The sequence below is a fragment of the Propithecus coquereli genome, unplaced genomic scaffold, assembly GCF_000956105.1.
Source record: "Propithecus coquereli isolate 6110/MARCELLA unplaced genomic scaffold, Pcoq_1.0 Scaffold698, whole genome shotgun sequence".
NCBI lineage: Eukaryota > Metazoa > Chordata > Mammalia > Primates > Indriidae > Propithecus > Propithecus coquereli.
This window is the reverse complement of record NW_012153040.1, coordinates 381,157-397,784: the sequence shown is the minus strand read 5'-3', so window position 1 is coordinate 397,784 and position 16,628 is coordinate 381,157. Positions and strand designations below refer to the sequence as shown.

The 16,628-nt window shown below is 58.2% G+C and overlaps 1 protein-coding gene across 1 annotated transcript in view; it reads right to left on the bottom strand.

The window, feature by feature from the left end:
• Positions 1-16,628, bottom strand: part of BCR (breakpoint cluster region) — a 122,277-nt gene that overhangs the window by 35,789 nt on the left and 69,860 nt on the right. Inside the window, exons 3-8 of the mRNA XM_012661006.1 lie at positions 11,489-11,593; positions 11,058-11,243; positions 7,007-7,114; positions 3,518-3,578; positions 2,205-2,257; positions 294-434 (exon numbers count right to left, since the gene is read on the bottom strand). Of these exons, the coding sequence (XP_012516460.1) occupies positions 294-434; positions 2,205-2,257; positions 3,518-3,578; positions 7,007-7,114; positions 11,058-11,243; positions 11,489-11,593 (654 nt within the window). The remainder of the gene's footprint in view (positions 1-293; positions 435-2,204; positions 2,258-3,517; positions 3,579-7,006; positions 7,115-11,057; positions 11,244-11,488; positions 11,594-16,628) is intronic.

The following is a 16,628-nucleotide window of genomic DNA, read 5'->3' as shown; positions in this document are numbered from 1 at the left end:
AGTGAGGGGGAACAGAGAAGTACCCTGGACATAACCTGACAAGAGAGAAAAGCAAAGAGGCGGCCAAGTGAAGCACAGTGACGGATGCCGCCTGGAGAGCGTAGGGGTCACCCCTGCAGCTTCACCTGAGAGTCTCACACACGGGACTGGGTTGTACCCCACCAGGGTGACTGATTCTGAGAGGAAACGTACTTCCTGTGCTGGGCTGAGCCATGCAGGGAAAGACTGCTGGGGACCAGGAGGGGCTCCGGGTCTCAGATCGAGGGTGCCCTTCGTGCCCCGGCCACGCTCACCTCTCCCTTCTTCACCATCATGGACTGCCGGCGAGGCGTGATCTCCTCGTTGATGCTAGAGAGGAAGTTCTGCGAGATGCGGAGGGCGTCCTGCAGCAGGGAGTGGTCGGGGTGGCTGGAGGGCGTGTGCTTCAGCAAGTCCTGCCGTGGGGAGACCGCAGTGAGGCGGCGGGTGGCACTGGCACCCAGCGGCCACAGTGGGCCAAGCACAGACACTCGGGCGAGACCTGGAGATCCCTAAGTGCCACCCGTGTCTCTCGCTTGGGCCTGGGCTTTGCAGGCAGTGCTCGCACGAGCATCACCCCAGACGCGGGCTCCAAACGGTGCTCCACAAACCCACGCTGGATGCATGCGGCCAAGAGCACCTGCTGTGAGGGCCTCGGGTGGGTTTCTTGCCCCCACACTGCTGATATTTCAGGCCAGATGATCTTTGCTAGGGGCGGGGGAGCATCGTGTGCACTGCAGGGTATTTAGCACTGTGCCCGGCCCCTACGTTAGATGCCAGTAGCACCCCTGTGGCTACAGTTGTGACAGCCAAAAATGTCTGTGGATATCACCTCGGGTCCCCGGGGGCAGAATGGGTCCTGGTCTAGAACCACTGGTCTATACAAGGAAAGCAGAAGGCCCCGGGCTCTTCCTCCTTCAGGTAAGCGCCTAAGGCTCTTCTGAGCCCACAGGGGACACTGACTCCTTCTCCACTAGGAATTCAAGTAATTCGTGCTCAGTGTCAACACTGCCCTGGTTCAGAGAAACGAAATCCCCTGGGATTCCAAATCCTCTCTGCAGAGAGACCCTGGAGAGATGAAATAAGCTTGGAAGAAGGCACCTGGGCTGGCGGCCACGGGCCAGCCCCACCCCACCCACGGCAGCTCCGGCGTCCCTGTCGCAATGCTCAGCCATGCACACCTGACACCCGGACAAGTCACAGCGGGCGGCACACTACAGTGTCCCCCAGAGTCTGATGGGCCACCGAGCCAGAGCCTTCTAAACCGCAAATCTCATTTCCCACTGTCCACAAACTCTTCATCGGAGCATGGTAAGAAATTATGAATCATCCACTCAGTGGAACAATCCCCACAATATGCTACTAAGTGGGAAAAAAAAGCCAAGCGTGGAACGATATGTACGGTGTGACACCTTCTGCGTGAGTAAAAAGATGCTCATGTGTGCCGGCGCAAGCATAAGGAATCCCGGCGGTGGGCTCCTTTGTGGAGAGGGAGCTGGAAAGGAAACGGAAACTTCATCCACTTCAGTGAATTGGTTGTAAATTAAAAAAACAAAAAATTCACGTACAATTTGTAAACGTGTATTAACAGCATCTCCCAGGCAGTAGCACCAGGGGCTATTTTGTTTTCTGGTTCTGTTTCTCAGGGTTAGGGACCCCTTCAGTGCCTGCCCAGTGAGGCGAGGTCTCCCTGCTGCATGCTCTCCCGGGCTGGGAGGTGGTGGTCTGAGCTGTGGCCCCTGGAACGCACCTGCTGTAGGTGCCGCCAGCCTGCCCACCCTGGGGCCTCGGCGCTGCAACTGGCCCGGAGCGTCCCCCGCTGCAAGTCCCTGCCCTCGTGGGACAGGATGCTCCCTCCCTGGTGCCCTGCCATGCCTGTGCCTGGAAAGCAGGTGGGACAGCAGAGGGGGACACCTGGAGAGCCTGCCATGTCCCCCTACACCACAGCCGACGAGGCCCTGGATGGCGGCAGCGCCTGATTTCTGCATCCTCAGTAAAGGTGTCTGGCAGAAAACGGGAGAAGGTGGCAGGTGATAGGTGGACAAAGTTAACAGTGTCAACCCCAGGAGAGAAGCCAAGGACCCCAGGTGATAAGGGCCTGGCTAGGCCTGAGAGCAGGGACAGTGCCCAGACCACCGGGGAGGCGGCTGCCATGCCCTGGGATGCCACTAGGCGCCATGACTCACATGAAGGACAAGCGTGCTCCTCGTCACCCGGTCCACAGGCTTGTAGAGCAGAGCTGCGGAGAGAGAGGCCAGGTGAGAGATGGACACACACAGAGAAAGCAGACTACCCACCCACCTGCCCTCGGTCCAAAGGTGAGGGGAGATGGGGTCACCCCAACTTCTACAGGCCCCACCTCCCCTCTGTGTGAACCCAGAGCACCTGCCCCGGAAGCTTTGAGCATTAAGTCTAGGACATCTCGTGCACAGCCCAGAGCTACTGGCCAGACCCGAGCCTGCAGGGCTGACCTGCCCCAGCCCAGGGCATACACAGGGACCAGGGGACCACGCTGCGCTCAGTGTTCACCCTGGGACGTTCTGGGGCCTGACTCTGCGAAGGGCAGGAACTGACCCAGATGCTGACACAGCTCTTGGTGTGACAGGTACTCTGGGAACCTGTCTGAGGACACCCGGACTCCAGCAGCACAAGGGTCCTGCTACAGCGAGAGCAGCCCCCAACATGGCCGCAGCACCCGTGACGTGGTGGCATCCCTGGCCAGCCTGGGCCACCTGTGCTTCTCTGTGAGGACAGTGAGCGTGGCCCATCACAGGCACTGACGCTGCCAGGTACGTTTCTTCACGAGACTCGCACACCAGTGGAGGCACACACTGCCACCCTCATTTCATAGACAGGAAACCGAGGCCCAGAGTATGCTGACGCTCTCAGGATGGGAGCTATGTCTGCTGGGGGTTGTTTTTTTCTTTTTTTCTTGCTCTGTCACCCGGGCTGGAGCACAGCGGTAGGATCATAGCTCACTGCAGCCTCAAACTCCTGGGCTCAAGTGGTCCTGCTGCCTCAGCCTCCCGAGTAGCTGGGATCATAGGCACGAGCCGCGGTGCCCGGCCTGCTGTTCTCTCTGAGTGTGACTACTCACACCATCCTGACAACTGACACAAGTGGCTTATAATTCCTGATACCACTTTCCCAACAACTCTGCATTGACTACCTGCCCAGCCACTTAGAACCTGTGTTCTACCTGGGTTACCTCGTGTGCCACACTTGTTGGCATCTGCAGAAAGGGAAAAGAAAATCGTCCCTGTAGGGCCGTGTCTGGCAGCTCCTGGGTGTTCCTGTTGGTGGCCTTGACTGTGTCCTTCCCTGCCCCGCCCCGAGCTGCTCCTTCCTCATCCCCACCCTTGACATTTGAAGTCTGCGACAAGGAAGGCGCCAGGGGTGACCCAGCTGGGCACTGCATCTGCTTTTCTAGCAGTGTCCCCTCTGCTGGCAGCGGTCACCCCCACAAAGACCCAAAGAGGCCTGGGCATGGAAGACTCACTTTCCAGAGAGTTCTTGGTCGTCAGATCCTTGGCATCCTTGTTGCTTCTGGCTCTCAGGTTCTGCAGAGAGAAAAGCACGTGTTTGCACGGATGACTGAAGCAGCTCTGATGTGGCAGAAAGTTCCACGGTCAGGAACTTTTAGCAGAAACCTCACCCTTCTCTCACTGCAAAGAACCCCAAATGTGCTCTGAGCCGGTGAATGAAATCACGGGGCACACGGGGACCCATGGGCAAGCGAGGCGCACGGGATGCCCTATGCTGCGGTCCACTTGGCACAGGGGTTCTCAGCCGTAGCACTGCTGACATTTTGGGCTGTCCCGGTGCACTGCAGGACGCTGAGCAGCACCCCTGGCCTCTACCTATAGGTGCAGTAACACTCCACCTTCCTGCTGCTTGACAACCAAAAATGTCTCCAGGCAATGGCAAGTGTTCCTGGGGACAAAATAGCCCCTGGCTGAGGACCTCTGACACAGAGAATCCTGCAAACAGCAGTGTACATCCTAAATGCACAGCACTTTCTTGGGGTGATGGGACGGTGTGCTGGGGACTGGTGGTTCAGAAGAGCATTCGCTTTTGGAGATTCGACCCCCACCCATCCTCTCCCCATTCACAAATGTACGTGCTAAGAAAACGAGGCACTAAGATCCCCAGGGGGAGGGCAGGGCTTTTTAGTGGATTGGCCACATTATGACACAACTGCGTTGACAGCATCACTGATCTGGTCCAAGGTACAAAAAGAAGGGAAGGTAAAAGATGCCTGTGTGCCTGACACCCTCCCTGGGAATGAGGTGCAATTCATTCCCGTGTGAGGCTTCTGAACAAAAGCATAACAAGGCCGGGCTTGAGCTAGGAGTTCGAGACCAGCCTTAGCAAGAGCAAAAATGCTGTGTCTACCAAAAATGGAAAAATTAGCTGGGCATGGTGGTGTATGCCTGTAGTCCCAGCTACTCAGGAGGCTGAGGCAGGAGGATATTCAGGAGGCTGAGGCAGGAGGATCACTTGAGCCCAGGAGCTGGAGGTTGGAGTGAGCTGTGATAACGCCAGTGACAGAGCAAGACTCTGTCTCAAAAAAAAAAAAAAAAAAGAAAAGGGCGCAAACAGCAGAGATGAAAGGGGAAAGGACTCCGAGACCACTCTGCAGATCAACCTCTCGTGCCATGTGAAACCTCTCAAGACCAAAGATGGTGCTTTCCAGCTCACTGGGGCCAAACCTCGTCATGCACTTTGGAACCTTTCCCGGAAACGTCCCTCGCAGGGATCACTGCTCCCGTACGTCTGACTCGGCACTTCCCACTGGGCGTGAGGGGGTGGGAGAGCCCAACAAAAGACTGCAAACCAGGTGCTGTGCTCACGTGAGCCTGGGAGGCGCCCACACGCCACGTGCCCCTGGACAGGCAATGCAGGGCAGGGCAATGCACGTGGGTATCTGGGAGTTCCAGGAGGTCCTGCCTCCAGGAAACTTGTAAGTTTGGTTTAACTCCATGTTTCCCAAACTAGTGTGATTCCAGAAGCCCTTTTCATGTAACCCCTACTGCCTACTGCCTGGGGAGCTGGTGTTCCAGGGAACCCTGCTTGGGCAACGCCGATCTAACTGGACGCTGCCTCGCACCTACCTCTCAGGACTGTCCTGGGGAAGATGAGGGTCACTCCTCCGCCCTCCCTGTACTTGAGGGTGATCCTCAAGCCCCCTCGCCTGAGCACTGGCCCCCCACAACACAGCCCCCCTCCTCCACGCAACTTGCTGCTTCCTCCCCCTTCGGCTTGATCGTGGGCAGCTCCGATTTCTCCAGTCCTTTTGAAACGCGGATGAAGAACCAACGTGGATGTTGCCCCCACAGTACAAGTGCCGCGAAGCTTCGCAGACAGCCAGCTTCCGGCGGAGCTGCCACCCCACGTGCAGGCATGGGCTCAGCTTCCCACCTGGGCTTGGCTGGAGGGACCACGTGACCCCCTGGCATGGCACCCACCACTGTTTCTTCCTCCTCTGCAGAAACCCATCTGGATGGACTTGAACTCGGCCACTGAATTGTAACCTGCTCTTAACGGATTAGGTCACTAATTTGTCAAGATCACTTGGAATTCTGTGCCACCGTTCCAGCTGTCAGGGGCGTGGTGGGGGCTTGCTAACTGACAAAAAGGGAAAAGAAGAGAAAGGACTGAGTGTTCGGGGGAGTGGCAGGTGGGGCAGGAGCCCAAGGCACCTGCAGATCCTGTTACCAGCAGCACCTGGCACGGAGCAGGGTGCCCCACGGGCTCTGGAGGACAAGGCAACACGCAGTATCACCACAGCACCCTGCCCTCTCCCCTGTGATAAATGATAAAATGACACAAACCCTCAGGAACAAAGCCCAGGTGTGATAGCCCAGGGTTGAGTCCCAGAAAGAGACCAGACTCACTCCTTATTTCTAGTTCCTGTTTCTTTTTTTTTTTTTTTTAGACAGAGTCTCACTTTGTCACCTGGGCTGGAGTGCCGTGGTGTCATCACAGTTCACTGCAGCCTCCAACTCCTGGGCTCAAACAATCCTCCCGCCTCACCCTCCCAAAGTGCTAGGATTACAGGTGTGAGCCACTGCTCCTGGCCCGTTTCTTTCTAACGCTGTATTCCTTACACAGAGGGCTGTCCACCAGAGTCCCTGCTGGCTGGGGGAAAAGCAAGAGCTACAGCCAGTGGGAGTCATCAAAGGCAAGAGCCTCTATAGGCTCCCAAAGAGGAAAATGCCACACGATCGCCATCGGCAGACACTGGATGGGGGAGGGCAGGAAGAACGGCTGTCTGGAGAAACACAGACCCAGGGGCGCTGCTGGGTTCTGGTCCTGGCTTGGCCGCCACCCCCTTGATGGCCCACTCATCCTTTCTGTATCTGAGGAGCTCTTTTGAGGCCCAGGTGCTAACGCAGTTTGAGGTTTCAGCCCCCTACGGCTAAACTCGGGTAGGGAGACAGCCGCCCCCTCCAACCCGGGCCTGGGGCGGTACGACTCTCACCTGGGGCTCTGCTCCCCACGGGGTCTACCCAGCAAAGGCACCACCAGCCCTTACTCCCAGTTCTCAGGGGCGCTGGCAGGCTAGCAAAGGACAGGGGCAGCGCACCCCCTGCCCAGTTTCCAGTGACAGGTGCAAGGTCAGCCTTAGGAGTCCCCTCGTGAAACCCGCTAACGGCAGAACTATGGACGCTCTTCCCTGCAGACAGACGGTGTGAGACAGCGTCTGAGGAACGCAGCCAGCCTCTAGGACCAGGCCCTGGCCCTCAGGGAGGCAGGATGCGCTGTGCTTGCCCCTTCTGTCTGGGTGCAACAGCGTCCCTGGCACACAGCTGATCGGAGCAAATCCAGTGGATTCTGGAGACAGAACCAGGACCGCAAGCAGACCTGGATTTGGTGCACTTTGTTCTCCCAGGTCAGGCTCCACCAGGCACCAGCCCCCGGTGCATCACGGAAAGTGGTGCGGTGTGGGTGAGAGTTGGCGGTGCACCTGTCTAAACAGCCTCACCTCAGAGATTTCTGCAAACTGAGCGTTGGCCTGACAGCACTTCTCGGCCGTTTCCATGGCCACCCCGTAGTTGTCCACAAAGGCCCGGTACACACCCAGCTGGCTGGCCTGCAGGGAGGAAGGAAGAGAGTGTGGGACAGATGCTGCTCCCTGTCTTTCTGAGGAACAGGCTCCACGCGCAGCGGACAGCGCACAGGCTGCAGCGACCTCAGCTCTTCCGCACCCTCCCTCCCACCTGCTCTCCTGCCCCACGCAGCGAGCACCCTTCCTGCTCCCAAAATGACATCCTGAGCAGTGACTCAAGCCCTGGGCAGGTAACAGCTCCCTGTCAGAGCTACTTATTCCTCCCACCCCACCCGCTTAAATGGTGCCATGTGTGCCAGGTAAAGTTCGAGGTTGCCAGTGAATCCGGACAAGGGTCTCTACATAGGTGGGTCCGAGCAACGTCTTCTTGTTTCGGCTGCTGGAGACCACCATGAACGTGGAGGTCAGCACCCCAGCCTACAGCAGCTACGGTCCTCTGCTCACGTCTGATCCCTTCAGACACGCGAGGAACACAAAACCCGGCAGCCCTCGCAGAAGGGCCCTCCCACCACCCAGGCACAAGCCCGTCCTAGATCTGGCAGGGATGCCCCGGTGTCATGCTACACACCTGGCAGGTGGAAGACCTGTGGCTGTAAGGGGAGAGGCATTTTGTCTGTCTTGTATTAAACCAAAGGCATTAACGGAGGGTCTCCTCGCTTAGCCTCCTGCTCAGACACGCGCTCAGCTGAGCGACAGCTTCTGTGTGTGTGTGACTCTGGGCCCCACATGACCTTTGGAGGCAGTGAGGGGGAAACCAGTCCTCCCCAGGGATCGGCAAACCGAGCCCTGGGGCGGGCAGGAGCAGACCCAGGAGACCCGCAGGCCGGGGTGGGAGATCCCCCAGCGCGGCCACCTGGAAGCCTAAGGCAGCCACTGCGCCTGGCGTTTGTTCTCTGTCAAGCCTAAATTTTATTTCCATGTGCATTTGCATTTATATTGAATCTTATGTTTCCACAGACGCCAGGTACACCAGGCACACTTGGCACTGTCTGGTTTTCTGGCCCCGACCCTGCGGGGGCTGCACAAGGGGCCTCAGGGCACACGAGGAAAGAGCCCTGCCTCGCCGACCACACCAGACGAGCCCCTGCATCCTCGAACTCTTGGCTCTTCCTCCTCGCTGCACTGACGAGACCCAGAGCTCTTCCTTCTTTCCCTCCTCCCTCCTTTGCCGGCCACTGAGTGCCTCCCTGCAAAACCAAGGCCCTGCTTCAGGCCCTGTCACCACAGCCGTGACTAACTCAGATGCTGCGCTGCTCTGTGCAGCCGGGGTTCCAACAGGAGAGAAGCTGATAAATGAATAAGTGAACACACGCACTCATGTCATGGCAGATGGTTACAAGCAGGGTGGGGTCAGACGGTGACGGGCCGCAGGGCTGCCGCAGAGATCAGGGTCAGGACGGAAGAGGTGCCAGCTGAGCAGAGTCCAGGGGTCTTGGGAGGAGGCCCCCTCTCACGACTCTTCCTCCTCCATCCTGCCCCAGCACAATCTTCGGGTGGCCTATGCAGAGTTCCGCACAATTCACGTCCACATTTCCAGCTAATGAAAAACTGAGCTACGTCGGTTACGGCACAAACGGAGCCCACGTGCCCGGTGACCTGCTGCACAGACAGCGACAGGGCCTCGTTGCTGTGGGCTTGTTCTCACCGGAAACGCAGAACCCAAGAAAACAAACCTGAACCGGCCTGTGCCCTTCAAAAAACGTCCAGGTCATGGGAGACAAGCAAAGTCCACGGAACTGCTACGGACTGAAGGAGACGAGAGAGAGGCGACGAGCAAGCGCATGCAGGGTCCCTGCCTGGACCCGAGTCAGAGAATGGAAACTGCGATACAGAACCCGTCCTTAACCGGGGACACGCACACGTGCTGCGTACAAAACACGAGTGTTCCGTCAATGTGAAATTTCCCGAATTTGACAAATTTACTGCCGGTTACGGCAGAGAATGCTCTGTTCTTACCAGGCATACAACGAAGCATTCGGTGGGGAAAGAAGTGTGTGTGTATAAACAGACAAAGTAAATGTGGCAAAACGTCACACAGCGTATCTGAGTTCTCTGTGCTATGCCTGCAACTCTGCTGTAAGTCTGAAACGATTAGGGGGAAAATCCAAGCTGATAAAGTTTCAGCTAGAAACGAAACCCTGGGCAGTGGAGTTAGCCCCTGCAGCCCTACAGGAAGGGGTGATAGAAGCCAAATTTGGGTCAGGCTTTCTGCACCACTGGACGTAGCTCACGAGGTCCCTGGCTTGGGAAGAGGCGCGGAAGCCGGGCAGGGCAGGGTGCTGCAAGCTCCTCTGGTCCTGAGACTCTCCCAGCTGGGAAGCCTGCAGGGGCCACACTGCTGTGCTGACCCTATCTACCGAGCTGGTCTGGGGCAGACACGGAGCCCATCTGTCCTCGGGGAGTCCTTGGTACTCAGCCCGAGGTGCGCACGTGAGCGCTGGGCACGCGGTTACCGGGGACTGACTTCCCAGCCCAACCCCAGCCTCTCTCCCCATCTTTCTGCTGCAGCATCTGACGCATGAAGGTAGCTCAAGGACACCAGAGAAACCGGAGGAAACTTTCCAAACTTAAATTCCAGTGTTCATCAGACTATTAAAATTTTAAAAAAAAGTTTCCGAGAGATTTCAGAATGTTATTTGGGGAAGAGATCTGGATGTGTTTTTTTTTTTCCAACGACACGCCTCTCCGCTTCTCAGGGGGGTTGTAGGCTGAGGCAGGTCCCCTAGGTTTAAACTGCTGACAAGCACAAGGAGAAATGGGCGGGGGCGTTGAAGACGGTGGTGAGACACCCACGTCGAAATACAGCCCCCTGCTCTGTGGCCATGGGAAATGAGCCCCAGTGGCAGGGATCTGAACAAAAAAGGGCCCTATGCATTCCTCCTGCCTCAGCTCTGCCTGAAGTCCAGTGGGTCTGCAGCCCAGGGCAGCGGAGGGAGGGGCTGCCTGTGGGAAAGCCGGGCCTCGAGCAGGACACTCAGGCCTGAGCCAAGGCCAGGCCAGAGTCAGCACAGCTGGGTGTCACCGTGAAAGTCCCTAGTGTTAAACATGCAGAAGCCACGGTCACATGGATGTCCTGCTTTTACCATTTCTCTCTGCCAGGGCCCTCTCAGTACCTGAGGACAATTTTCCCACTACTTTGATTTTTATTGCCTCAGTCTCCCCTTCCCATGACATTTTTTAGAAAAATTCTCCCAAGGTGGGAGGATCACTTGAGGTCAGGAGTTCGAGACCAGCCTGAGCAAGAGTGAGACCCCATCTCTACCAAAAATAGAAAAATAAGCCGGGCGTGGTGGTGCACACCTGTAGTCCCAGCTACTTGGGAGGCTGAGGCAGGAAGATTGCTTGAGCCCAGGAGTTTGAGGTTGCCATGAGCTACTATGACTCCACTGCATTCCAGCCTGGGTGACAGAGGGGGACTCTGTCTTAAAAAAAAAAAAAAAATCTCCAAGTGATTCAAGGGCCTTTAGTTCCAGTAACTAGAAAAATGAAATAACAGAAAACGACCCCCTGCTCTGTGCCCACCTGTGCTCTCGAGGCAATGCTTGCCCCCCAGTCTCCTCTGCCCCATGTCCAAGTCCCGCTGTCCTGGGCCGTGCCAGCATTTTGATCCCCGGGGGCCCTTAAGGGGGTGGCAGCTAGACCAGCCTGGAGTCTGCAATCTTCAGTGAAACTGACCAGAGCCAGGAGGACTCAGTGACGTGACCAGTGTCAGGGGAGGGAGCGAAGCCCCACTCGCTGGTCTTGAGCTGGGTGGGCACACTCCCCTTGGCCTCTCCCTTCTGGCAACCTGCCCTTTGGCATCATCTCAGGCACCGAGACACACCCAACTCTGACTCTCGGCTATCGCCTTGGAGTCTCCTGGGCAGCACACGCCGGCAAGGGGCGTGATGGGCCTGGTCCCCGGCCACCAGCTCCCAGCACGCCCCGGTCCCAGGCAGCTGCTGTGCACCTGCTCCCAGCCACTCACCAGTTTCTGGAAGAGGTCACCCACCCGCTGCTGGTGGCTCCACTGCTGCACGCGGGGGAAGAGCCCGTCGTAGAACTCCTTGTGGATCTCGTAGAGCTCAGGCACTTTGAAGAAGATGGTCTCGATCTGCTGACTCGTCAGCACAGGCTGGGAGGTGGTGGCGGCGGCTTTCAAAGGCTTCATGGGCTGGAAGAGGGTATGGGGGAGAGGGCCTGCCGTTTGTCGGGTGCGTGGTACGACCACAGAAAACCGTGGTTATGTGACACATATCCTTTTATTTTTAAATCCCATAAAACATGAAATTTTAGAACCAGCTTGGTTTGGCAACCGAGTTTTCTGTCGGTGTCCACTCCAGGGAGGGTGAGCTGCCCCCAGGCTCCAACAGCTGACCTGGGACTTGTGAGTGAGCCCCCCCCACACACCCTCCTCACCAACAGCAGCGCCTCCAGGTGGCTCAGGTAGGTCTCCTCACTGGCCAGGATTCCAGACAGGACCCACTTCCTCATCTCCAAGCCCTTTTCCAAGTCCAGTTCGCTCTGCAGGAGACGCAGACAGAAGTCAGACTGCAGCAGGTGCGGTGGGATGCTCAAGTGGGCCCCTGTCGGAGAGGAAGGCCAGCCTGCCCACCTCCGTACACGTACCCCAGAAGGCGCCACGTGGCATTAACAGGGAGGCACGGGCTGGGCGGTGTCTCGGCACGCACTCAGCCACTCACTTGTGGTCCCCGTAAATTCCTGGGTGGGGGGTCTGGGAGATGGGACGTCCGGTGCCGAGCAGGCTGGGCGAGCCTCTCCACACCTGCCTTCCACCAAGGAGCGGCTGCCCCGGCTCAGTCAAGGAAGGAAAAGGAGACTCTGACCTAAGGGCCACCGGAGCCCAGCACACGGCCAGCCTGACTCCCGCTGCCTCCCAGGTTCCCCTCCTCATCTCTCACCTGGCCCTCCGCGCCTGTCCTCTCTGCGGCTGTTCCCACCTGACCCTTGGACTGCCTGGCCTGGGCAGCACCACCCCTCCATGCCCTCTCCCCCAGACACACCTGCCCAAGGGCAACCCTGTGCCCGGGGCTCATAGCTTTTGTCCCCCAATCCTGCTTTCTAGACCCTGCTGCAGGGACCCTCTTACCAGTGGCTATGAGCAAGTCCCCCCTTCCCATCAATGTCCCAGCTAAAAGTCTAGTGAAGCTCCACTGCCTGTGCCTCCAAAAGACAGAGGGAACACATTGCTGGATGTCGACGAGGGGACACAGCCCATACCCCTGGGAGACCTCACTATAATCCTACCTACGATGCCCCCAAATTCATATGGTGAAGCCCTAACCCCAGTGCCTTAGCATGTTGCTGTGTTTGGAGACCCGGGCTTTAAAGAGGTGACTAAGTTAAAACGAAGTCACTGGGGCAGGCCCCATCCACTGTGATTGGTTCTTAAACAAGAACTCAGCACACAGACTCTTAGGGAAAGACAAGCCCGGGAGACAACCCTGTTGACACCCTGATCTCAGACCTCTGGCCTCCAGCACTGTGAGAAAAAGTCCTGGGTTTGTGGAGCTTTGTCACCGCGGCCCCAGCAAACCAACACGGATGACGATGCCACAGGCAATAAAGACCGCCCTCGCTCCGTGGCCTCTCCCCTCCTCGCTCCGTGGCCACCATCAGCGTCAGAGGTTCCCTGTTCTCAGCCCCACTTCTGTGCTCCCTCTGCCTGCCCTGGGCCAAAGGCCCCACATGTGGCCAGAGGGCGGTGCCAGCGTGGGGAGGGCTTTGTCTCCACCAAAGGTGATGTCACAGCCCTGCCCATTGCCCTCTGGCTGCCCAGCCCGGGCGTGGAACTGGAGCGTGGCCACTGCCATCACTTTCCCAGACCGCTCAGGGAAAATCACTGACTTGGCGCAGGCTCCTTGCCCTGGCCCTGCGGACGTGCGGGGCTGGAGGATTCTCTCTTGGAGTTGGGGGGTCCTGTGCCTTGTAGGATGCTGCCTCTACCTACCAAACGGCAGTAATGCTCTCTTCCCCCGGGTGTGGCCATGAGTCCCGTGGGGGCTGAATCACCCCAGGTGAAAACTGCCGGGTGGGAGGAAGGATCTGACTCAGGCCAGGCCTCCCGGTGTCTCTGCAGAGCGTGGAATCAGGACCCCAGCACGGCCCCTCTGTGCCCCCAACCCTCCCGCCCCTCCACTTCCCAGGCCCACTTCATGGGACAGACGGCAGGTCCAACAGAGGACCCAGGGCCCAGCCTGCCCTTGGTCTCTGGCAAATGCCCTCTAGCTTTGCGCCTTGGCTATCTGTAGGTAAACTGGGGGAGGGAAACCCAATCCCCCCTTGTGGATTGTACCACACCTTCACTTGCCCACTGGGACCCTCTAAAAACCCTTCCTGCACCACCATACTGCAGCACCTGTGTGAGCGTGTGTGTGAGCTGTGAGCATGCATGTGTGTGTATGTGCATGTGAGCTGTGAACATGCACGTGTGTGTGCATGAGCTGTGAGCATGCACGTGTGTATGAGACGTGAGCATGCACGTGTGTGCGTGAGCTGTTAGCATGCACATGTGTGCGTCAGTTGTGAGCATGCACGTGTGTGTGAATGTGTGCATGAGCTGTGAGCATGCACGTGTGTGTGCATGAGCTGTGAGCATGTACGTGTGTGTGTGCGTGAGTTGTGAGCATGCACCTGTGTGTATGTGTGCGTGAGCTGTGAGCATGCACATGTGCATGAGCTAAGTGCATGCACATGTGTGTGCACGTGAGCTGTGAGCATGCACATGTGTATGTGCATGAGCTGTGAGCATGCGTGTGTGTGTGTGTGTGTGTGTGTGTGTGTGTGTGTGTGAGCACAAGTGTGTGCATAGGGACAGCCATCAAGACCTGGGCTGAGAGCAGAGCAGCTCCGGGGAAAGGAGGCCCAGGTCCCACATGCACCCTCCCCCACAGGCAGGAGCCTTCAGGGCAGGGCTGTGCCTGAACTTGAAACCTCTGTGCCCAGCACAGTGCCTGGAACACCCAAGTACTCAACAAGATTCATTTAATAAACAAATCATCGAGTGGATCTCAACAACCTGGCTTGGTGCCAGATTTGGCCAAATCTTTCCAGAGCTGAGAGGGCTCCTTCAGGGTCTCTGTACCCTAATCAGGAGACACGTGGATCCTGGGAACCCACAACTGTCGGCTGGGCCCCAAAGTGCTACCGAAGTTCAGCAAGTCCTCTGCCCACGGTGCTTAGACATACAGGGTGGGGGGCCCATGACGCCCCCTCTGCCCAGTGTGGGTGGCGGAATCTTGGGGAAGCAGCTGCTGCCCCTGCAGGTGTCCGGATGCTGCTCCCCATTCCATGCAAGGGAAGAGGTGACGGGAACGGCAAGCCTCTCCGGCAGCGGCAGCCACCCATGTAGCCCTGCGCGTGTTCTGGGAGCAATCTTGCTACTGTGAGCACCAGGGGGCCACAGGGCCCACGACGGCCCCACCCAGCATGAGAGGCTGGTGCCTGTGGGTGGGAGCGCTGTGTCTCCTTCCGCCCACACGGTTTGGACAGCAGAGAGGAAAAACAGCGCAGGCAGGACGGCGCCGAGTCCAGCTCGCCCTGTCCTGAGGGGTGGGGCCACCCAGGGGAACATCTGGCCCAGGGAACAGGCTTGGGTGGAGAGGAAACAGGATGAAGGCATCTCTCTTCCCCTTAGACTAAGACCCTTCTAGAGTCTGGAATGGTGCTGGTGGCATCACACAGGGACAACCTGCAAACCAGCCAACTCCATCTCGTAAAAAAGAGGGTGGGGAGGGAAAGAGCAGAAAACAGCAGAGAGCAAAGGGCTGGCGGGACCAGGGCCATTTATAACACCCGAGCGTGGAGTGCACGTGTGAGGGGACGCAGTCAGGGCCACGCAGGCAGGAGGAAGCCAGAGTCTAGCAAAGGGCAAGTGGAAAAAGAAGGCGGCAACATGGAAGGAAAGTCCTCCCACTGTTACCTGGGAGGGGCAAACACCAGGAAGCCTGAGCCTAGAAAAAAGCCAACAAAGAACCCATAAAAAAACTAGGCTCATGATCACCAGGCAGGAAAAACCGGCAGAGGGACACAGGTGAACAAAACTGGTGCCAGCCACCAGCCAGGCCCACAGGTGAGCCAAGGGCTGGGGCTGGACCTGAGCTACAGAACAGGGTGGAGCTTGAAGAGCCCCTTGCAGCCCCTCCTCCCAGTCCTCAATGTGGGAACCCCCTGGCAATCAGGGCACAGCACCCTGGGCCGCAAGGGGCAGGCTGCTCCCAGCTGGGAGTGCATGGCCAGCGTGGCCGCTGGAGAGAAGACCCTGCTCAGCTCTGGGCGAGGGCAGTGTCTTCACCAGCAACAGGGCTGACACTGCCCTGGGGCCCAGCTGGCAAGCGCTCCAAGGGCCTGGACCCTTGGGGCACACAGAGGGCAACGGGCTGGCCTCTGCACAGGGTCACGTGCTGGGGGATCTGCTGCAACAAACCCTGGGTGACCAGTTCTCCAGATGGGAAGGCCCCCACATGCAGGGCAGGCAGTGCGATTCCTGTGCCTGCCCTCTATAAACATACGTCGTCCCAATAAGCCAACCTGTGACTCCTTCCTGCAGCGCCCCAGGCAAGGGGCTGCCTGGCCTCTGTCCAACCCCTACCTACCCTGGGGGTGCGTGTTCACAGACAAGACCCGTAACCCAGGAGTCCACTGAGCCCCCGAGTTGCCATCGAGTTCCCACAAAGGTTCTCCCGATGGCCCCACGGCCATCAAGTCTCAAGCTCGCTGGCAGGGACCACATGAGGGGCTGAAGGAGAGGGGGTGTCCGCCTAGCCAGAAGGATAGGACAGGGATGAGCAGGCAGACACCCCATTCCTGCTGGCCAGTCAGGATCAGGGTGCCTCTGGCTTCAAGGCCACCACGTTCCTGGGTGTCCCAGAAAGCAACAGCCATGTCTTCTTCAAACCAGAGATCAAAAATGAAAGAAGACATTTGCACGGCTTGTTGCACGGCTGGCAAGGAAACCAGGAAGTCAAGGCCGTGCCTGTCTCCAGGGCAGCAAAGGGCACCTACCCCAGGCTCCAAACCCGGACAAGAGAGCCCAACCAGAGGGCTTCTGGAATGGAACTGAGCAGCCCTCCTCCAATCTAACTCCCTCTTCTCCGGGCCCCGCTCTGCGCCAGGTGGCGTGCTTGGGATTAGACTCTAGATCATCCTGCAAGCACAGATGTGCAACTTCCTGCCGCGCATGTCACGTGAGAAATGTCTACGGGCTCCCGTGGTGGCTGAAGGAGGGAGCAGGGGTCGGGGACCAGACCTGGACGGCTCCGCAGGAGAGGAGCCTCTGAACTGGGTGCTGGAAGCCCCTAGGCCTGGACAGGGGTCTGGGCAGGGTGGGCAGATCCACTTCCTCTCGGGTGCGTCGAGCACTGGCTGGGTGAGGACAGCCCTGGGGGGCAATGGAAGGACAGGAATGCCCCGTCCCGAGTTCAGGACTCAGCCTCCTTGCTCGGGACAGTGAGGACCCTTCTCTGTACCAAACCGCCTTAGGAAACAGTGAGAGGGGCTGTGCCAAGCAAGGCCAGGCAGTTGAGGGAAAGGCCGTCAA